We start from the raw sequence: 22,685 nt of genomic DNA, 5'->3' as shown, positions 1-22,685 counted from the left end.
TCAGTTGATTCAAGTGCCTGTAAGCAACACACCAACTCCCTTAAAATTTAGCTTACTTATATATTCCTACTGAAATTCAGCTGCCCCTTGAGCAGAAGGATGTGCCCAGTGTAATAAGGAGGTTACAGCTATTTAGTGGACTGAAAGCATTTTTTAAAAGCATGAACATCTCAGTACCTTGGTTCTCTTACTCAGGAAGTGGTGCATTACTTAATTACTTATCCATTGGGTATTAGCTGTTATGGTTTTCCTTATATTTCTTTTTTTGGGGGGTGGGTACATAACTTCTATTTCTGGCAGGTGAAATGCAAAATTGTGCCCAAATCAGGGTTGTAATTTTGATATAAAAAGGTTTCTGAGGCAATAAAACACCGTGTGTAAATATGACATTAAAGGACCAGTATCACCAGTGTGTGACAGGCAGGACTAAAATGACAAAAGTGAGCGTGGCCTCCCTTTCTTTGAAGATGATCTAGAGCCAATCTTGAGCACCAAGAGCCCTCAATCCACCAGAAAACATGCAGGCATTAAAGCATGTAAACTAAACTGCTAGAGTGTAATTGAGGACCAATTTCAGGACTGGGTTTCACTCTGAAGGAAATTGGGACATGTGGAGTTGTAGCACAAGTGCACAGCAGCTGAAAATGCAGAGCAGCTCCAGCTGTTCTGAATAAACCCTGAATGGCCCTTGCTGAAATGATTATGCCTCAAAATACAATGAAATACATCTGATGAAGGAGAAAATATAGGAATTGGTTACTTGTCCTGATCTTCTTTGTTTCCACATGTAATTTTAAGCAAAGTCTAATTTCCTCAGGTACTATTAAACAATTAATTAACATAATTATCAAGAGAGTATGGATGCCTATTTGGATAGCATGTTAATTGGAGCCAGTTCTTTTCTTTGATGCTGAAGGTGATCACAATCTCCTGAGTAAGGTATTAGACCACCAGAACAAGCCTTGCACAGCAAAAATGAACAAAAACATGCAAATACAACTTCAAATGAAAAGAAACTTGCAAATGCTGCTTTATTTAATTCTTACAATAGGGAGGCACTTTTACATTAAAAAAGAAGTGCAGAGGTTTCATTATTAACTACAAAACCTTAAAGTATTATTCCATGAAAACAAAGAGAAATAGTGTCTGTGTGACAAAGCGATTGGTTTTTCCTTTCATTTCTATACAATTTATTACATTTAAACAAACAAAACCTAAAAAAATCTCTAGAAAACAACAGCAAAAAAACTTTTTCTTCTGTTCCTGCAGGCCAGAAGAACATTGATGACACTTTGCTTTTGTGTTCCTCATCTATTACTTTCTGTACTTGTTGTATGAGGCAGAATCTGACCCAGGGGCTTTCCAAGATTAATGGATGCCACAGAGATATCATAAATAAAGTGATCATGTGTTCATTTGATGTCAAAAGTTTCAATTCAGCTCTGCCTTGCATCAAAACCTGCTTGTTTCAGTCAAGTTATTCTCCAACTAACACCTGCACGCAGAGGGTGTGTGCTGGTATGGTGGAAGAGCAGGGAAGGGTGACTGCAGGAAAGGATTTCCCCTCCATGGAGTCAGAATTCCAAGCTTGTTTTCCACGCCATCCTAGAAAAATGACCTTGTATTAATGGCAATGAGCCCCTGGGTGTCAGCTTCTTGCTGGGCTGTACTGGGTGAAAGCTGGGAGCAAATCCTGCATTGCACTACCCAAGTGGGAAGTGAGGTTACCAAAAAGTTCAGCCAAAGCGCAGTAATAACACTGAGAGAGGGGCTCAGATCTGCGCTAACCCTTGCATTTAACACTGGAAGAAACCTCCCTGATGTCACTCAGAATATCCCTGGAGAAAGGCAGTTCTCCAAATGAATATTGTCACAATCCATCCTTCTGGACATCCACTTCCACTTCAGTGTCTGAAGTGAGGACAGCAGAGCTGGGGTCAGCAATGCTGGCAGATAAATGTCTCTGCTTGATGGATGAGAGGATATATTTTTACCTCACAGCAATTCTCTTGCAATTTATTTGGTTTGGGGTTAACAAAACCACCAGGTGAGCTGCACAGGGAGGCTTCTGGTGCTGTGAAAATGAGCTTGGAAGTGGAAAGAACACTCAAAGGATGTTAAAGGAATATTGGAAATGCTCAAAATCAGCACACCCGAGGAAAGCAATACTTTTCTAATTACCCGTTGGTTTATTAAAGTTGGCTGAGCAGAGTATGGCTTTACATTCTGAGGTTACTGGCAAAATTCAGGCTTTCAATGGCAGCAGGGCTCACAAATAAACCTGTTCTGGAGCTCTCTGAAGGCAAGGTTACCCTAAATAAAGGGAATATGATGGATCATCAGACTGTGCTTATGTTGAACAGTGCTAGGTTTGATGGAAGAAGTATTTGCTGCAATTCCTTGGTTTTACTCAGCAAATTCCAGATTGATGTCCTGTGATGCAGAGCTCCTTAATTCAAGCAATTTCCTCTGCTTTTGCAAAATTGCGTGGGGTGTATTTTAGCCCACTTTTAAAGTAAATTACCTGACCTGATCCAGAACTCTTTTCAAACTCTAAAGCTACGTTCTAAAGACAGACAAATTAAAGCTGGTCCAGTATTACCAAAACTGTTTTCAAAAACTGAGCTACTTAAAGAAACACTTCCATTTTGAAGTTGCTTTACCACCATAGATACAACCTGTAAACATATTCACAGAGAGTTTGGGCTATAGATTCCAGGGTATTTTTTCCTTTACCAAAAGCATGTATTGCAAAACAAAATGTAGAGATTTTTCTTTGCATGTTATGCTTGAAAAAGTTTAGTAGGTCTGGTTTCATTTAGATTCTAATACATTAAAATTATTTGCAACTTGTAACTTCGTGCTGATATACGAAATAGAAGATGTAAAATTCTTTCTCAACAGAAATTCCTAAACTTTCTGTCCAAGCTAAATATGTCAAAGGACATAGCATGAACACGAAAGATAAATCTAGCTTTAAGATTTCCCACTGATATATAAAAGCATGTTTTACAAAATTTTGATCTTGATTGTCTCTTTCCAGCTGAACAGAGAGGGTTTTTTCCCTCCATTCTATATTGAAAGGGAGAAAACCATACTGCTGCTTATTTCCCTGGCACATCTTGCATGAAATAATGCAAGCTCCATTATGGCATGAGACTAATTACACAAATTACATCTGAAAGAAAAGAGTTAAATTAGGATCTGAACAGTTACTGCATGATCAGTGGGCATGAGTGAGATCTGATGTCGTTGTGTTTGGAAATGGCTTCATCCAGATCCAGCTGTCTGTTGTTGACCTTCACCTCCATGCAGCCATTATAAAAAGCAGTCACTGGTGTTGCACCCAGAGGAACATCTGCACAGAAACACATTCAGTTCATTAGGCCAAGGCATGCAAATTCCTATGGATTTTTCAGGTCAGTCAAAACATGGGGAATACTCCACTCCCCATCCATTATTCAGTCATGGGAGAAAAGGAGCAATTTGGCAGGAAACACTTGAGTTCTTCTCCCTTAAGATCAAGATCAAGTCAGCAAAGCTGAGAAAGCCCAGTAAAATGTTAAATATGCATCCAGAAAACGGACTCCAGGAATGTTTTCCATAGTAGCTTTTCCTGTATTAACAACAAGAGTTTGTTTCCTGGAGCCCACTGTTCCTGCCCTGAGCTACAAACAGCTGTTTCTGGGCTTAGAGGTCACACAAAGAACTGTCCTGCTTTTGCCAGGAAGCTACTCTAGATTCAAATCTGCAGCTTCTCACTTGGGGCACCCCTGGGAACTTCACACATTTCCCTGCTTCCTCACTGCTGCTTCCAAGTGAATTCTCTGTGAAAGACTCACTTTATCTGCTGCTCGTTTAGGTATTGTTTGGCTTAGGGCAGCATCAGATCATGGATATGTTTGCAGGAAACACTATGTTAAGCTCATAATGAAGCAGGCATTGCTCTCAAGTCTTAGGGTACAACTGGTTTCTTACAAGGTAGACCTAAGGGACGCAAGAACCTTCAGCAATGAGAATGAGGGGGAGTAAGGAGCTGATCTCAAAAGCACCCTCTGTTTTTTCAGCTGTTAATCACCCTATCCCTCCTTAGGAGATAGATTTGGTTATCTTAGGAACCAGAAATGTTTTCTCCTGATTTTATTTTGCTGTAAGCTGAGGTATTGCACAGACTCCTGTAGAATAGTTCCCTTCTGCTTTTTTCCCCCAGTGAGGAAAACACTGCTGTCACAGAACCATGGAAGTTTCATTTAACCTGCACTGGTTGTGCTGAAATAACAAGGGAGTACTCCCACCACTATTACTAGTTTGTGGAAAGGGCTCTCAAAAAAGGGGACTTATGGTCTTCATGAGATGCATGGGGTTTTTGAATACAGAGGCTTGTTTTTGGTGGGGGTTGTTTGTTTGTGTTAATTTGCATGTTTGAGATAGCTTTTAAAACTTAAAAACAGAGATGACAGAAAACTGAGATTAACGAGCAGCAAGCAATTAGTACGGCTTCTTATCTCTTTGGGATCCCTGAATAATGCAAAGCTCTTCATTCTCAAGATGCCAATTTCTCTGTGGCTGGCAGTACTAAAAAAAAATCATTTAAGCATCACAAAGATGAAGAGGCCCAAGAAATGACTGGAATCTTAGATCCCGTGGCTGTGTTAAACTGCTGACTCACCTGTACTAAGTAAATACTGACTCATTCCTTGTCAATTCAAGACATGCCAGTCAAATTCTCTGCATTTTCTTAGGAATTGTGATTCATTCTCCATAAATAATAACAGGATACAGAAAAGCTTTACAAGTAGCAACACTGTAACCATGGCACCTTTCCTCTAGCAATTTTCAAGTTTTAATTCAGGTTTTGACTATTTCTCACCTGGGGAAATGCTATTTTTCCTCTTGATTCAGCCTAAAGTCAAACTATTCATACAGAAGTATGTGCACACTTCCTAGACAAAATAATCCTTGTGATAAGGATGATGTTGACATTATGTCTCAATAATGTTAACTTGAAGCTTGCTTTGAATGAAATATTTGCTATTTCAACACGTTCTCTGTCTCATAAAGATTGCCAGTCATCTCTTCCTCTGAGTTTAATGGTTGAAACCATATGCCTGACTTCCCCTTCTGCACTTCTGACACTTGGATTATTTACAAATGCCTGCTTTTCCTACATTTTTGATGCAGTTCCTCAGCTGTGCCAGATGGTGGCATTTCAGAAACGTGCAATGCTCACCCAACTCAAAAATCAAGATATTTTCCAAATTCAAACCTCTAAACAGCCCTGTCTTAATGTGCAAATAATGTTACTGTTAAAAAGCTGGCTGCCTCCAAAGCAGAAATGACTGGAGGAAACAATAGGCACTTGAGGGAAAAAAAACCCTTTTTTTTTTTAAATAATTGTAGGCTTTTCCTAGCATGGGTAAGGCTGAATACAGTCAGGCTTGTAGAAATAATGAAATTAATGAAAAGAAACAGGTCTCACCTGGCAGGCCACCCAGGTAGGTGACAACATTTGCCATCATTGCTTGATGCAGAGTTGAGAGTTGCTCGGAGTTGCTTCTGTCAGTGTGTGAATCAACAGCCAGTTCAAGCTCCTGTTTGGTCACTAGAAGTCCAACCTGCACTCTTCTGGGGGTGCATAATTTCTTTGATTCCAGCTGTGCAACAATGATGCTCCCAATGGTCACAGTGATTTTCTAGATGGAAGAATGGTAGATCACCAAAGATGTCACATGCAACTTTAATAAATCATTACACTGGGTTCTGGTGCACTTTGTATTTGCAAGTAGAAGAAAATTTTAAATACTGGTACCCTCAGCTGGAAAAACTGATGTGTAACCATCACTTCTGATGATGAATGCCATTCTTAAATTTATAAGTGAGAATGTTTTACAGGGAACAACTTTGGCTACAGTTCTGAGGTGAAATCCTGTTTCACCTACAGTTTTGAAGGTACCCAAGTGTTCAGTACAGGTTCTTATTTTGGGAAAAAAAACCTGGATTAACCATGGTGTATAATTACGCTCTAGCTTGGGATGGCTGATGTAAATGGAAACTTAAGGACAACAAAATCAGTTTATAATCTGGAACTAACATGATGCCCTTACTGTACACACTGCTCATAGTTCCCTTTCTGCTCTGTGCATTTGGAAGGAAAGGTTAAAGAAAACATGGTGGAATGGATCTGAGCTCACACAACAATCTCCCTGGCATGAGTGATTAGTGCTTAGTCACTGCTGCAGCAATCATTAATAGACAGATATTTTCTGCACATTATGACACAATCTAATTTTCAAAATACTGAGGCTACCAGCTGCACTGCAAGTGTGCGAGTAGCTTTTTTTTAGTTTGATTTTTCACCTGGCAGCTGCTAGGAGAATTGTAAGATCACCTGTGAGTCAGAGGAGTTAGAGTCCACTATGGACAAGGCAAGAGGCACTGTTTCATTAGAAACCAAGGCAAACATAACACCAGTGTCTGTGGATGGGCGAATAGTCAGAGTCACATTTATTAGCCAATCTTCAGCACTGTCAAGATTATCTGTTTTAAAGAGAATAATTGAAATTAGTAAATCCACCTGCTGATGAAAAATTAATATGGGGTTAAAAATTAGTATTTAAATCTCCTCCCTACTGTGGAAAAATTAGTGCTAAATTTTTGAACTTACAGAAAGAACTATAATTCTAAAGAAACACAAGCAGATAAAAAAATAACCAACCCAACTAACTTTTGATCTTGGATCTTCAACAGTGGCCAACCTTTGCAAATAAACTTCTGAATGTAAAGCACTCCAGAAACTGAACAGATGACACTACTGTGATCAGAATCCTCATTCAAGCAGATTCCTAACAGAACTTAAGGGAATCACTGGTGGATGCAGAACTGTATAGCTTAGTTTTTGTGCCTTTTTTTATTTTCTTTCTTTTAAAATTTCGTAAGTTCCATCACTCAGTCCAACAAAAAACACAGGAACAGAAAAATACTTACTATAGTTTATCTGGAATGCTGCCATTCCAGTGCCAGGGTAGAAGGATCCTCTCCCCACTGATACTAAACAGTGTTTGCTTTGTTTTTCTTGAATAACTTCATTTACTCCTGAATGTCCCTGGTTCATCAAGTTCCAGGCCCGGATACAACCATCCAGACGAGGGTTAATCTACAGCAGAATGACAGCATTGGGGGTTTGAGTCCAAAGTTGGGTTTAAAAAGTTATTAATAAGGCATTATTTTCCATATTAGGTTATTTCCATGTAGGCAATACCAATCTTAACAATGCCAGAGGTTACAGCAGTGATGCTGGGAGAAAACCAAGTGGCAGGCATTTGGTACCTCAGCCTCCAAAAGGTACTTATGGTTTAGCATTTCCCAGTTTGCTGCCAGGGATCTGGACTACATGAGATTGCTTCTACCTTTAAAGCTCATGTTCTGACCTAGACAAAAGGACAGCAGATTTTCTGTAGCTGAAAGAAAATGATCACTAGCAATGTTCCTTGTTCAAAGCTTTATCTTTATACCAAAGTACAAAGAAATTTCTGGAATTGTCTTCTATTGGATAAAGGGATGTTATTGTATTGTTTCATGATTTTTTCTCTGCTTTGCATTTGAGCAAAATTGATTTTTAAATTTTTATTTTTTTTTAATCTAAACACTCTGTTGAGATTGCCAATTAGTTTGAAGGCTCCTGGACTGTAAAGAAGACAGTTGCAACAACTTGACTGTGGCCATTCTTGAGGCTGGGAGACTGAAAGAATCATAGGCCTTGTCCAGCCTGGGCTGTTGTAAAATCTCGTAAAAATAAAAGCTCACTGTGCTGCCTGCACAGTGAATGCTGCACTTATTTAGAGCTTAGCAAAAGCCAGGACCAGGACATGAATCACCCTGAAATGCACTCTCAGCAGCAGCAGGGCTGGTGATTTAGGGAATCTTAAAGCCCTATTAGGAAACAGGCTACAGAATCTTCAAAGATTAGACCAGAAGTGCTGTATTTTTACAAGTGAAGCCTTACTGAAAGCAGACTGAAAAGCTTCACACGTGTTTATTTTCAAAACACTGGTTTAAGAACCACATTTTCATTTTCTAAATGTGTTCCATACCAGGCTTGCTTCTTCTGTGACTTCCAGGAGTACAGAATTGAACAGAGCATGATCAGTCAAAATTAGTCTTATTATTTAATTACCTGTTTAACAAGAGCACCGCCCACTCTGCGAGGCAATCCTGCAATGTACACCTTGGTTTCCAAGAAACCCTGGGATTGTTTAAACAGAGTTCCTGGGCTGTTAATACTCATCACAGCCTCTTTAGCTATTTTTACACTGATGCTGTGTTCTAATTCTTCAACTGATACCTGGAATAAAATACAAATAATTACATATACACACATATGAAAATGTAGACTAGATTAAGATTTTAAAATATGTTTTTTAATAATTACATAAGCCCTATGAAGCATGACTAATGTTTCTTTAAACCTTGTAAAACAGTTTTAGTGCAGTCACTATTTAAACTGTATTTAAACTTGATGCAGGACAGCTGCCTATATCTAGGGACATTGACAGGAGGGTAACAAACAAAATCTGACATTAAAAATTTGGTGTGCTCTACAGATTGTGTGAGAAAGACTTTTCATCTCAGGCTTGAAGGCTTGAAAAGCAAGATGAATTTTAGGTCTAGCGGACGTAAAACTCACTCTAAACACAAAGTATCCAATAACTGTGCACTTGACCATGCAATCACAGTTTTGAATATCCTGCCACTTTCCCTTTCATGTTTAAAATTAATAATTGCTATGTTGATAGCTAGAGGTAATTATCTTCTCTTTGATTGTTAAAAGGCAGCAGAATTTCCTGATATAAGGCATTCCTGTGCATTTCTTGGCTGGTTTTTAAACCTGGGGTTTGAGTGCATCATTTCAAGCCTTTTAGTAGTTTAGTTTAGTGCAGTTTCTCCCTCCTTTATTTATCAGCATCTTCCCACAGTGAGTAAAAGGAAGGGAATGGGAGAAGGAAATTCAACTTACTATATGCCACAGTCCATCATTAATGGCCTTGCCTCCACTAGTGACTTTTGTTCCAAACTCATTCTTGAATTGAATCTCAATCTTCCCATCCCTAAGAGCAAGCAAGATCCACGCTGAGTTGTCCAGGGATTCTGCATACAGGATCACCCCCTCTGCGTCGTACGTCCGGAAATCAAACTCTGCTGTAAATCTGAGTTGTGAAGAAGGAATCTTAATAAGAAGACAGGAAAGGTGAAATACTGTACAGCCTGGGATAATTCATTAGTAGGGTTAGAGAAAGGTTCAGAGATAATAACTTTTGGTGTCTCTATATCTGAGCAGTTGTGATTTTTTGCACAGTTAGTCAAAAGCAGAATGGAACATAAGCCTTGTTTACTCAAATCCAGTGGGAAGTTTCCAGGTTAACACCTTGACCTGGGATTTGAAAGAACGTTGGGGCAGCTCCCAAATTCACTCTGAGCTTCACTTGGAAGGATATCCCAGTCCCCTGAGCAAGAAGAGAGATGTAATATCCCTATTGCATTTTTTAGAGATGCAATGCAGACAAAATAGAAGACTTATGATGTGCTTCAGTACAGCTGCGTTGCCAAGTGTTGTCCTGAAAGAATTATAACCTAGAAATTTGCCCATTCTCTCATTTGAGGATTTGTTGGCTAGATCTAGGTTGAGTGTGTGTATGTAGCAAAGTTAGGATTTAATGTGCAGTAGAGGAGAGTAGAAGTAGAGCAAAAAACAGTTTCTGGGACTAGACAAAACAGATTAAAGGTGAAAGCAAAGCATTTGGAAGGTGGGGTTTGCCAAGGCAGCTGTAACTCAGAACTGGGTCGCTGTCCCTCGCAGTGCTGCTCTGTGTCCCCTAGATGGGGCTGTCCCTCCCCGGACGCAGCCAAAACCACTCTGTATTTACACCAGGCTTCAAACCTTTATCATCTCTGAAAGCTCTTCCAGGACAGCATTAGTGCCCGGTCAACTTGGAACAGCGGCAGAGGGCAGAGTGCTCAGTATTTATGTCCATCTGTAGGGTTCTGAGGCTCTGGGCATCACCAGCTCCACAGCTGCTGCTGCTGTTACCTTCCAGTTGTTTGGTCACTAAGTCAGGGAACGCTGCAATTTCTGCTGCTGCAGCAAAGAGGTCCAAGAGCAATAAAGGGGTCAGTGCCACGTGAAATTGCTCTGACAGCTGTAAAGAAAATCATCCAGCTGGTGCCAGATAAGGTACTGTGCTCTGTGGGTGTCCTTGGGACACTCTGTGTCTGAGAGGAAGCCCGGGGGGAGGCAGGGGGCAGTGGCCTGATTTTGTTGCTCAGCAGGATGGGCAGAACATGTCCCAGCTTCTACCTGAAGCAGGGGTGGAGCAGCAGCAACATCCAAACTAAAGCCATTCCCATATACGGAAGCCATACTGTAACTATTTTCATATAACCTCTGAATTTTATGTTGATAATTCTAAATGCCTTCCTGTTTATTCATTCATTCATCATGTAAAGGTATCTTATCCAAGGGGGAGATGGTGATATAATTTAGGCATGTAATGCACTTTTCCTAAACCCTCAGAAAATTAATGGAAACAAATGTCTGTCATTCCAATGCATACTTTTATCAATAGCAAATGCTTACCTTGTGACATTTGGCAGTTTGAACTTTAAGTAGAGAACAGGAATTCCTATGAATTGCTCTGCCAGGTAAAGCAGTTGATAATTCTTTTCAAGATTCAGTGGGATACACTCAGTAACAGACTGAAAATGGTAGAGAAAAAAAGCTGTTAATGCATTGTGATGGCTTATGAAGCAACTCCTGTTGTTGCCTGCTAGCCTTTTTTTATTTTTAAAGTAATGGCTTAGCTCTGGGTTTTTTTGGTTTTTTTAAACTTGAATACCTATGTACAAATGAAATGGTGTGGTTTTGCTTTTTCTTGAAACATCCATTATTTAAACTGCTGGAGGATAATCCAGGTTGACACACAGTTCTGGTGGATTGAAACTAATATGTAAATACTTAGTTTTTGAATGAATAATTCTAATCTTCTATCAGGCACTTTTCTTTCACCAGGGATATATGACACCCACCTTCTAGGGAACTACCAAGCTACGTTATTAAAGTTCTGCAGAATCTAAACCTGCTCAGGTGTTAGAAGGGAATGGATCAGGGCTGTGTTAAAGAGAAATTAAAGAATCACAGTGCTTATGGACAAGTAGAAGCCTCAAAGCCTTTTTGATCAAATTTGAATACCTCAAAACATTCTGTGACTGTCTTCTACTCTGACTTTGCTATGCTTGATGCAGTAGTTCCATTAAATGTACAGGCGCTCTCCTTGAATTTTATGGCTACTTCATTTTATGGCTGCTGGTGTCACTAGTCTTTAGATTGAATGTATTTTCAGCTGACTGAACTTTTTTGCCCAATTAAAAGGCATGAAACTAACTTCCAGATAGAGACTTAATTGCTGTTGAACAACAGTACTGAAAATAAGAGCATCTTCCAGCCTCATTACACCTCACCATTTCAAGGATGAGCAAAATGAAATAGAATGACTGCCAAGTGCTGTTCATTAAATTTCAGAAAGTACAAACAAGCCCTAATACACAGATCCTGTAACTTGTGTCAGATCTTGTTCCTGCAGTTTAAGCCAAATTTTGTTATACTCTGTTAGAAGTGTTTTATTGTTGTTAGAAGTGTTTTATTGTTGGCAGTTATCTGAGCTCACTTCACATGACATCTCAGACTGCCTGAACTTTTCAAAGTATACAGAGAACCACTTACAAAAAAAATCCTTGGACTTCAATCCTTGAATCCCAGTTCTCTGGAGTTTCAAACTTTCTGCTCCTAAGAAGTGTAAATTTTCAAACTGATCAAGAGCAGCCCATTTTGGCTGCATTCTGTTCTCCAATTGGCAAGTATTACTGAGTGCTTTTCCTTAAGCTATGGCAGATGAGAACTGTGGAAAACAATCCAGGGTTTTTTTTCAATCCAAACAGAGTAATTCTGAAACAGTGAGTGAAAACTTTTGCACAGCCTAAGGAAAACTTGGGAACATATGGACAAAAGGAACATTCTGTCTCTGAGTGGGCTGAGCAGGAATTATTTGTTTGATAGGAGAAAGCTGGGGCTTATTTTGGAAGCAGCAGGGAATAAAGATGCCTGGCTAAAGCAAGCTGCTTTTGACAGGACTCCTGTAAATGAGCATGCATGAACTGAATGGCATCCAAATCCCTGCTGCTTTGTGAGCCAAACCATAGATCAGAATCCCCAGCATTTTCTCAGGAATTTTTAATCAGTTCTCAAACAGATTCCTAGTTTCCTTAATCTAAGATATCCTCTCATCAAGAAATACCAAACTTAGCACACTTTTACCTCACAATTCTTCATGTCCTTAGAGAGCTTGAACCCTTTCTTGCCATCACAATAGCAGCTGTAACTTCCTGGTGAGTTCACACAGAGTTGAGCACAAATATTTTCAGCACATTCATCAACATCTAGGGGAAATTAAAGCAGACATAAGTTTTGTTTGTATTTCATGGCACAGACTGAAAACTAACACAAATTAAAGGAATAATGGACAAGAGAGGTTTTCTGGAATAACGTGAATCCAAAAGGTGATTTAGTAATATGATAGAGGCCTGGAGTGCAGAGCTGGAGACAATCTGGTCTGATTTCTGAGGCACAAGGTGCCTGAATAGCGAGAGATCCCATAAATTACTACCACTGATGGCACAAATCCCATTCTGTGTCAGATCTCTTGCTTTCCTTGTAAGACATGAAGAGAGTCAGATTATTAAAAGTATATAGGGCAAATATGTGAAGAAAAAATGTGCTTGATTAATATAAACCCCAAATAATCTCAGGGGAAAATACATTTTAAAATAACATACAATTATCTCATAATGCCTAAGGTTCAGATAGTATCTACTTGTAGAGAAGAACAGTCTGATTTGAGCTGCCATTTAAGCTAAATCAATAAAAGAATTTCATTTTTTATGTAGTAGGTTGTGTAAAATAAGTAATTTAGAAATGAAAGGTTGTTTAAACAGCCAGTGTAAATTTTACATTTCTAATATAGAAACAAAATCTCTCCTTGACAAGAGACTCCAATGAGGGTGATTTGGGCTTCAGATTGAAGCAACTGCAACATTTATTCTGAAACAAATAGCCCTTCTAGTGGGAAGAAAAAATTTTGTACCAATGCATTTATTTAAATCTGGGGGTTTTTAGGACTAAAATACTTTTTTTTTTTCTGCTGTTGCTTGGAGGAAGAGAGGTAATGAAAAATTTAGCAAACCCTGTTCTGTTCTTCAGTCTAATAGTATCTGCCATCATAGAGATAGCTGTGCATAAATGTATGTAAATTCAATTTTCCTAATAAGCATAATTGAGTTTAGCCACCTACAAGCAATATGACAATGAAAAGCTCATGTCATTTAGTATTTCTGTAAGGCTACATTCCTGTCAGGCTGCACAATCCTGTCCTTAGACAGGATTTGGTGACTCATTTAATGTGGTTACAACAAGGTCTAAAAGCTTAGCAGCATAATCCTCCTGCTAGGGAGGTAAGACTTTCCCCGCTGGAATGTCGTCATCTTGCAACCTCCTGAATCCATGTCCCAGTAGAAACACAACACTTACATGGGTTGCATCAAATTGGGTTTATCTGAAGGAAACCCTGAGAGGAGTAAAAATTAATTACTGTGAAGATTTTCTCATTTTGGTGCATGCAGGAACAGAAAATTGTCAGCAGTGTTTTAATCCCATAGTAACTGGACAAAGAGCTGACACCTGGATATGTAAACACTGCCATTGTGCAGAGCTCTGGCACAGAAGACCTGCAGGAAAAGCCATGGAGCAAAAGATTCATGGCCATAAGGAAGCTGCTTTTGTGTCCTTCTGAGCAGTAATACAAGGCAGCTTTTAAAATAAAAAAAGAGTCACGGGTAGATTTTCCTTAAACTGACAGTGTAGAAGACTCATCTTCATTGTAAAACTCTTAAGAGCTTTCATATCTGTTTACAACTGAAATTTAATTTCTGATGTGCAGTAAACAGAAACTTTAACAAGCACAGAGAAATAGAACATGTTCTAAGACAATTATGCAAACACTTTCAACACTGTAGAAGTTATGGTCTTTGTATGAGTGGCTTCTTGCTACTTCACTGCAAGCTAACAATACTTCTCAACTTTGCTATAATTGTTACAGAACTTTGGACAATTTTAGTTCCAGATTGTCATTTCAGGAAAGATTCTTTTGGAGCAGCTCCTTTTTTCACAGTTCTTTCTCTGGGTATTTAGGAATAGTTTTATTTGACATTTGAGATCTTTATAAAAAAACATTAAAAAAAACTTTAGAGAACTGCCATGCTGTCATGTAATACAGCCTGACAACAACTAATTTAATAAAGAATGTGAATATTCAGAAATGCACTGGTAGATGAGGAGCTGAGTTTGGTATAGCAGTGGATTAAAAAAAGAAAGGGGGAAGGGGAAGATGAAAGATATGAAAAAGGGGGAGCTGGGGGCAAAGACCCACCTTCACAGTTCTTGGAAGTTGAATTATATGTGTAGCCTTCTGGACATTCACACTCATATCTCCCCTGGGTGTTTTTACAGGTGGCTGTCCCACAGATGTTTGGATGTAGCACACATTCATTTATATCTAGAAACACAAACAAGTTATTAAAAAACAACTCCCACTCCTGCACACCATTTTTCTTCCCAACCTTATCCAACACTGTGCAAACTGAGTGAGGTCAGCGAAGTTTCTTGCTAGCTCTACCATGCTGTCACAGCAGACTAGAGCTACAGCCAGAAAGATTTCCAGAGGGCTGTAAAAGACACTTCTGTATGTCCCCAGTGAAAAAATTCTCTGCCTGCCTATCTCTCCCATCCCTTCATGTGGGTAACAGGGAAAGGGATGCAAGTCTAGGAAGGCAGAGAGAGAAACAGGCTACAGATTTTCCATAACCTAAACCAGACTGCATAGTAAAATTCCATCTTAGAAAAAGACACACAGAAAGACAAGAGATAATCCAACCAAAGGTTCTCCCATGCTACAATCAATTCATGTCAGTTTTCTTTTAATTGGCTATTCTGAGAGGTGTTCAAGTCCCTCACTGTCTCTCTCTATCCCTCAAACCATTTTAGTGTCTATCTTCTGTCTTGTTTTCAATTTGTCAATGTCATTTTCCCAATGCAGATGTGACAGTGGGATTCAGGATATAGTATCAATCTTACTAAGTGTCTTTGAGACAGAAAAATATCAGATCCCTGGCAGCACTTCACTCCCACTCGTGAATGCAGGGATCATTCTGGTTTTCTCTGTGGTTTTGTAGCAGTTGTGGAAATGGTGCTGCACAGGAGACTCTGCCACTGGCTTGCTAGGAGCCCTGGAACTGTAGTAAGCCAAAGCTGCCCTGAATTCAGACTACTCTTCTACAGTTAATAAGTGTATTCCAAATTCCTGGTTGTTTAACTCTGTAGTTACATGTAATAAAATACTTGAATGTAGTTTATCAAATGATTAAAGTAACACTCAAGGCACTAAGGCATATTAGTCTATTTTTATCTTTGATAACTTTTTACCAGATTTTCCAGTATCTTTCCAAGAATTACAGAACTTCTAAACAATGCATCTGCTTGCCCTTTTTCATAAACCCATAGTCTTCTGTCATTCTGGTATGTCTTTGGACAAAAAAATTATCTGAGATCACCTAAAACTGTTGTTCCATTAAAATGGAATGAAGTTGTAATTTTTTCTAAAAAATGCAGTAAGAACTGCTAATTATGTCAATACACAGTATTTATTTGGAATGGAATGAAGCATGTAGATTGTGGCCAACAGTAGACACAAGCAGGCACAGAAAAAATTATGCTGGCTGAATCAAACCATTAAGAGATTTTTTGGATTCATTAATAGTTTCTTCCCCAATGAACTTCAAACTGCAGAAAGAGCAGAATGGCTAATTTGGAGCGATTTAGTGTAAATCAGAATTTAGCAGAGAGAATTTCCACAGTAACAATATCAGCTATTTGTATCACTTAAGATTCCTATTTCAGTGAGCTTAAAGGATATGTGAAACTGGTGTGAGAGCAAAATGAGCTTTATGGAGCTCCAGTAATGAAGCAGAATCTCATCTGTAGCCATTCCCTCTTTCCTTCCTTGCTTCTTGATCTGGTTCATTATTTGGCTGCCCAAATGCTTGCTGTGTGTAAGGAATGAGAAGCCAAACTAAACCAGGGCTGGATTTTTCAGAGGCAATGCAAGAGCATTTATGGAACTACTGGATTAAACCCTTCCCTCTCTCTGGTCAGCAGGCACTGTGGTGGCATGGAAAGATGTTCCCCTGAAGTCTCCCTACCTCCACAATCCCTTTTGTTGGAATGCATGAAGTAGCCATCTTCACACAGGCAACGGAAGCTCCCGGGGAAATTGGAACAGCGTTGGCTGCAACCTCCATTGAAGTCTTCACATTCATTTATATCTATAAAGAAAAGGGAATCAAACTCTCTGCTGACAGGAAGGCATCAATTGACCAGCAGCAAATACTATTTCAACAGTAGAAATGTAATTGTGCTTCTGAGAACCAGCATGCCATGAAATTGAAGACTGTACCTTCCTCACAGTTCTCTCCTCTCCACCCTGCTTTACAGACACAGGTATACTTGGCTTGTCCATCTATGCAATCCTTATATCCATCTTTATGGCATGGCAGGGGGCTGCACTGGTTTGAAATTTCTGTGGGGTGGAAAACATGACAGATCCTTGTTACTTGGGGTTATTTCTCCTCAAAAATCACTTTAGTCTTTCTTCTTCTCTTCCTACAGATCATGAAATAGGAAAGGTCTTAATGTATAATATGAAGCACCCCCACAAAATCTTGCTACTCATTCTGTCAGCAAGAATTTTTAAGTGAGTGAGAACACACAAAGCCACCAGTACTTTTTCTTTTTCAGGCAGAAAACAACTAGAAGACAAATTACTTGCTAAGCTAATCCCTGCAAGATGTGACCAGACTTGATATTATTATACTTAAAATATGTATTTCAGTTTTTAAAGAACAGTGCTCTGCCCCAATCATACTACCACAAATTTTACTAGAAAGATCAGTTTCAAGAATTCAAGATTAGAGAGTTGAGTTTCTCTGTTCAAATTGGTCAGACAAAGAAACTGGTAATTTACTGCACTATTACAAACTGATCTGGAAAACATGTTCAGCCATGATCATGTGCACTGTAATTATTAAGGATTTTTTTTTTTGCCTTCCATTGCTTTCAATGATAAAAACAGTGTCAGGTGGTTAAGGATAAGTATTCTTATTCAACTGAAAGTTTCTTTGATATAACCAGGCTGTAGGAGGTTTAGAGAGATGTTTAAACTGTGACAGTAGGAAATATGGTAAAAATGACTTGCTGTGAATTTACTAGAAAGAACATAATCCATGCTGAACCTGTGAATGCATAGGCATAAAAATCAAATTTTTGAGAAACATCCCAAGTTTCATGCTTTGTGACCTTTTGTTTGGAATCAATGACTGTGTTCCAGATAATAATTTGATGATTTGTTTTGTTTTTGAAATTTTCAGCTGGTAGTGTAGCTACTGGCCAAAAAGTAGGCAGAAATGACAATTAACAACAGACTCTCTTACTCTACCTGACAGAACATGACTTGCTAGAGGCAAAGGGTTTGGCATAACTGTTAAAGATGTGGTAGAGTACAGAGGACACACTAGGGAATATTGCTGAGTTGGTGCAGAACACTTCTGTTTGCAGAAGAACTCTGCCTTCCATGTTGCAGTCAATTGTGTTCCTTTATAAAGTTAAAAGCAGTCACTTAAACTGCTTTCTCTGGAAATGCTCTGTCTCACCTCACATTTTTTGGTTAAGTTCTGGTTTTGGTTATTGAGTTTGCCTGAGTTAAACCATTTTTGGTCTCTTTTTGTGTCTCTGTGAACTGCTTTTTAGCCACTGTGTGTTCCAACATCAGCACTTACCCTTGACACAAGCCCTCAGGTCAGCTGGAGAGTCTGGAGTGGCTGCAGCCACCCTGAACACCCCTGCTCGATGGGAGGCAAGGCAGCCTGCAAATGCAAAGCCACACAATCAGCTCAGGGTCCAAACAACTCATTTACACTGAAATTACACCACTTGCTGCATGGCATCTTCAAAGAGCCTGTTCTCACAGCCTGAATTGCAAAACTGGTCTGGGCATGTTAAGGACAGCTGATGACAGCCCAACCTTCAGAGTGCCTCTGTGAGGATCTCAGCACACAGGACATTGTCTGCACTATAATCAGCATGGAAATCATCCCAGTGCTAGGGGCAGAAAAACTAAACCAGTATTACCCAAATTAGAGCATCACTGAATCATACACTACAGTTGTTTAGGGGTATTTTTTGTACTTACTTAAATATTTGGGATAAAAATATTCCTGCAGAAAGAAAAGAAAAAATAAACACTAAGAAAAATTTCAGGTAGATAAAATGACAGCAAAATACATCACTGATTATATTCTGAAGTATATTGGTATTATAACTGCAGAAGCAGAAAAAGTTACTTTGAGTCACAGAATATAGGCCTGGTTTTCTATATGACTGTAATTTGGGCTAAAGCAGAAGATTATTTAATACTCACAAGACTCAGTGGAGAGATTAAAATACTGCATTGAATTGGACACTTGCAAAATGAAGGCACTGCAAATGAATTGCTCTGAAAATTGTCTCTCTAAATGGGAGGATCTTGCCCAGTGTCATTATTGGGAACTGTGAATTCCATCTGCTTCTGTCTTTCCCTCTGCAAAGAACTACTATCTATGTCATAGATACTCATTAAATACTTACAGTTTCAGGATTATTTTCAAAGATTTCCCTGGCTTCTTCCCTATTGCATAATTCTTCAATGCATTCTCTTTCCAGATTTCCCTTCTTACTTTCTTCCATGAAAGAGTTTGCTCGGCGTTTCCTCAGCAGGAACTGAGAGGCATGCTGCTGGGATAAAACTTGGGAGAAACAAAGCAACTCTGTTATTATTTATCTCTTTTTGCAACAGCTAAAAATGCTTTAAATACTGAGCAAATATGAGAATTTAACACAAAATTCTGAATTAAATGCTTAGTCAGGAGTTGATGTTTGCTATTGTTTTGAAAAATGCGAGCCAGAAATTCTAGGATTCTGTATGTGGGGGAGCTGTTTCTGATCAAAAAGTCCTTAACATGTGCTCTTTACCCCTAATAGCATCCATGCCTGAAGCACAATTTACATGTCATACTCAGGACAAGATTTATTTTTTGAGATTATGGTTATTACAAAGTGAGATATGTAAGCAACAAGTAGATTAAAAAAAGCTGATTACAAGTTTCAGTGATCTTCAAGTAAATATTCTGACCCTATTAAATTTATGTGAGACCAAAATTATGTCTTACAAAGTCAGACTACCTCTTATATGTAATTAACATAAATGTAATTTTATTTTTCAGAACAGTAAAGAACAAAACAAAGGTGAGAATGCTATCCTGGGAATATCAAGGCAGACCATCTATAAATACACCCACATATTACAAGGTAAAACAATCCTAGCCAGCTTTTATGTTTCAGACCCAGCATGAGTAATTACTTAGTATTCATGTATCTGGTTATTGTCATTTTAGTGACTTTTAACAAGTGGTGAACATTGAGAAGTGACACCAAAAATGAAAGATGTCTGTTTCAATGTTCTCTGCAGAGCACACAACATTCCAGGAACAGCCTCTAAATTAGACTGCCTGGTTTAATTTTTGGATATAGCTTGTGATCAAGAGAAAAATGGATGAGCACAGCTGGAAGAAGTCCAGCTGATTGAGTTAAAGAGTGCAGATGATAGATGTTAACTGGAGTGCACCACACTTTCCTTTCCTCAGCCTCTGCTCAACTTAACCTGTCAGAGCTGCCCAGCTGTGTGAGGGCTGTGACACCTGCAGTGCACATCAGGTCTGGTGGCCACACATATTCACCCCAGCTCCACAGAAAAGAGCCACTCAAGCTCACAAAGTCCATCCAGAATTGCCTGTGACAATTCCTCAAAGCCAGAGCACCTTCACCAGCCACATCAGCAGCCAAGTGCCAGAGAAGAGCTCCCAGCTTCTCTGCACTAACAGGAAAGAAAAAAATTAAAGAAGCTGACTTGAAAGAGCAGCTAACGAGGCCCAGGGCTTGAAAGGAGGCAGATTTAACATTTAACTAAAACCACACCATCCAAACACATTAAAGGTCTCTACTAAGTGACAGGGAACATTCTGAAGTGCTGCAACGTTGGGCAATGACCTGAAGAAACCTTTGTGTTACAGCCTCCTGAGTGAATCTGACATGGGCTGAGCTTGTAACTGCAAACTAATCTATTTGCTTTCATTCTGGTAAAACTAATCATCCTGGTAAGGCAGTAAATAAGATTTCCTGAGCATAAGGTGGATGTACAGCTCACCTCCGAGGTTTTACAGCACACCTCTACCTCAAAGAGAAACAAGCAAGTTGCTTAGAAATTAAAGAAGTTCAATTAACTAAACTAAATACGTTATTTCTCATTAATAAGAAAGATGCAGAAAGCCCATCTGTCCTGAGGCAAAAGGAGTGTCAACAGAAATAGGAGAACTGTGTATTATAGCTGCTGGGTTTATTTCCATGGGAGATCTCTACCCCCCACAAAGATGCTGACCTTTAGCTACGTCACTGTCATTTTCATGCAGTTTTACAGTAAATAAAAGACAAGAAATTTTCTGTTGTGTACAAACAGATGTAACACTTTCTACTTCATGTTTACAGTACAGTGGGGCAATGGGAACAAGTCTTTTTCCCTACATCAGAGCATTTCATCCTTCTCCCAAGCTGATTTCCTGTAACTTCTGACTTTAAATAAAACACATAACTCAGAGCAAATTCCATGTTTTTTAGTGCAAATATTTCAATCCCCGCGCACAGAATTAGCACTGTATTTATTCATGTGTGTTTTAATTACAAATTAAAACAAATTATTAAAAACAAAATCCTGACTGCTGCTGCTGCCAGTCTGATTACAGGAAACTCCAGCCCATTTCTGACCCTGCCAAACCAAGTTAACCCTTAATGCACTTGGGCTGCTTCACGTGGTGATCACTGAAACCTTGTGCAACTGTAGAGCCCAACAATTTCCAGAGGTGGTGCACAGCCACCGTGTAGGGAATGCTTATCAAGCATCTAAAAGTGATGCTACTCAAAAAGAAAAAAAAAATTGTGGGAGAGGATGAAATTCAGCAGTTTCTTACACCTATCTGTTGTGCAGATTCTACCACAAACCTGCCTAAAATGGGCCACTTAAACATAACTTAGAGATGCTTACCTAAAACCCCAGCAAAGGAAAGCACTTCAATAAAACTGAATAAAAAGTGACACCACTGTAGGAAGTGGCACAACCTTGTTTGCACAGCCCTGTAACTCCAGTGACAAAAGTATCCTGAAAAGCTCCTCAGTGACATTATGCAGCCAACAAAATAAAGTTGGCCATTAATATTTACCTGCACCTTCTCCAAAATGTGTCCTTCACCTGATGTTTGACCAAATCCACCTGCACTGAGGCTTGCAGAGGCAACTTTATGATTATTGAATGGTATGAGCTGCATTTTTAAGCTGTTTTCTCTTCTTCCCCCTCTCCTCCCCTGCCACTCCAGAAATCTGGAGTGTTCAGATTTCTGGAGTGGCAGGGCACTGTTCAGAGCCAGGCATAGGAAACTGGAAATATGGACTGCAGAAGTTTTGGATGAGCAGGACAGCTTATTTCCTGCTGTTAAGAAAAATGACAAGGTGTGCAGTGGAGAAGATAAATGGAACCAAAAACGTGACGAAAACAGGAGAAAAGATCATTATGAAATATTTATTAGAAGGTTTATTTTTAGGACCTGTTAAAAACATTACAAAATGAACTTTCATCTTTTGATACTGCTGCCTTCCCAAGCCAGATACCCCAGCGCCTTGCAGAATAGTAAACATTCGGTTTCTGTTCTGCCAGTTTAATCATTAGTAAAACAGGTCAGAAACACGCTTACTTTGAGCTGCAATTCTGCTGCTTTCAGCCACACTGTCTTCTTCCATTATTAAGCCCAAAGACTTTTGCGTCAAAGACGGAATACTTTATTTTTTTCTTTTTTTAGCGGTATGTGAGAGCACGTAGCTCTTAGGCTGAGAGGTCTGAATTTAGAAACAGGGTGAGTGCCGCTTGCCGGACTGCACAATAAAGCCACTTTTCCGAGCACACCGCGATCTCCCGAGGGCTGTCCTTGCAGGGGAGCCGAGCTCCCTGTGCAGACACCTTCCCGTGGGCGGCTGAGCCGCGAACAGCTCCGGAGCCGCGCTCAGCCTGGAGCCCCAGCTCGGCCGGCCCGCAGGAACCGCTGCGGGGAGCCCCTCATCCCACACACGGCCCAGAGCCCCCGGGAGAACCGAGGGGCCGCGATGCCCCGGGCCGCCCCTCGCCCCGCACCCGGCCGCCGCGTCCCCCGCCCCCCCCCGCCTCGCCTCGCCTCACTCACAGGTCGCCGCCTGGGCCAGGGCGATGGCGAGCGCCAGCAGCGGGAGGCACCGCGGCCTCATCGCTCCCGGGGGCGGCCGGCACTGCGCGGCTGCGGCTCTGCGGGGCCGGGCGAGGCTGTGGGGGCGGGAGGGAGGGGCGGCGGCGCGGCGGGGG

The 22,685-nt window shown here is 40.0% G+C and overlaps 1 protein-coding gene across 2 annotated transcripts; it reads right to left on the bottom strand.

Annotated features, from left to right (window-relative positions):
• Nucleotides 1–1,003: 1,003 nt before the first annotated feature.
• Nucleotides 1,004–22,657, bottom strand: PROS1 (protein S). Of its 2 annotated transcripts, none has more exons than XM_030956960.1 (15): nucleotides 22,531–22,657; nucleotides 18,839–18,996; nucleotides 18,405–18,429; nucleotides 17,992–18,078; nucleotides 16,614–16,736; nucleotides 16,360–16,482; nucleotides 14,532–14,657; nucleotides 12,365–12,486; nucleotides 10,631–10,749; nucleotides 9,014–9,203; nucleotides 8,174–8,341; nucleotides 6,985–7,153; nucleotides 6,389–6,537; nucleotides 5,480–5,693; nucleotides 1,004–3,358 (listed from the first exon to the last, which is right to left on the bottom strand). In XM_030956960.1, the coding sequence occupies exons 1-15, from the start codon at nucleotides 22,589–22,591 to the stop codon at nucleotides 3,213–3,215; spliced, it is 1,980 nt and encodes a 659-aa protein (XP_030812820.1). In that variant the 5' UTR covers nucleotides 22,592–22,657; the 3' UTR covers nucleotides 1,004–3,212. The 2 variants fall into 2 exon arrangements, with proteins under 2 accessions (XP_030812820.1, XP_030812828.1); XM_030956968.1 differs by lacking the exon at nucleotides 22,531–22,657 and adding an exon at nucleotides 22,048–22,446.
• Nucleotides 22,658–22,685: the final 28 nt, after the last annotated feature.

Source organism: Camarhynchus parvulus, chromosome 1 (assembly GCF_901933205.1).
Source record: "Camarhynchus parvulus chromosome 1, STF_HiC, whole genome shotgun sequence".
Lineage (NCBI taxonomy): Eukaryota > Metazoa > Chordata > Aves > Passeriformes > Thraupidae > Camarhynchus > Camarhynchus parvulus.
The sequence above is the reverse complement of the archived record's forward strand: the minus strand, read 5'-3'. Positions and strand labels throughout refer to the sequence as shown.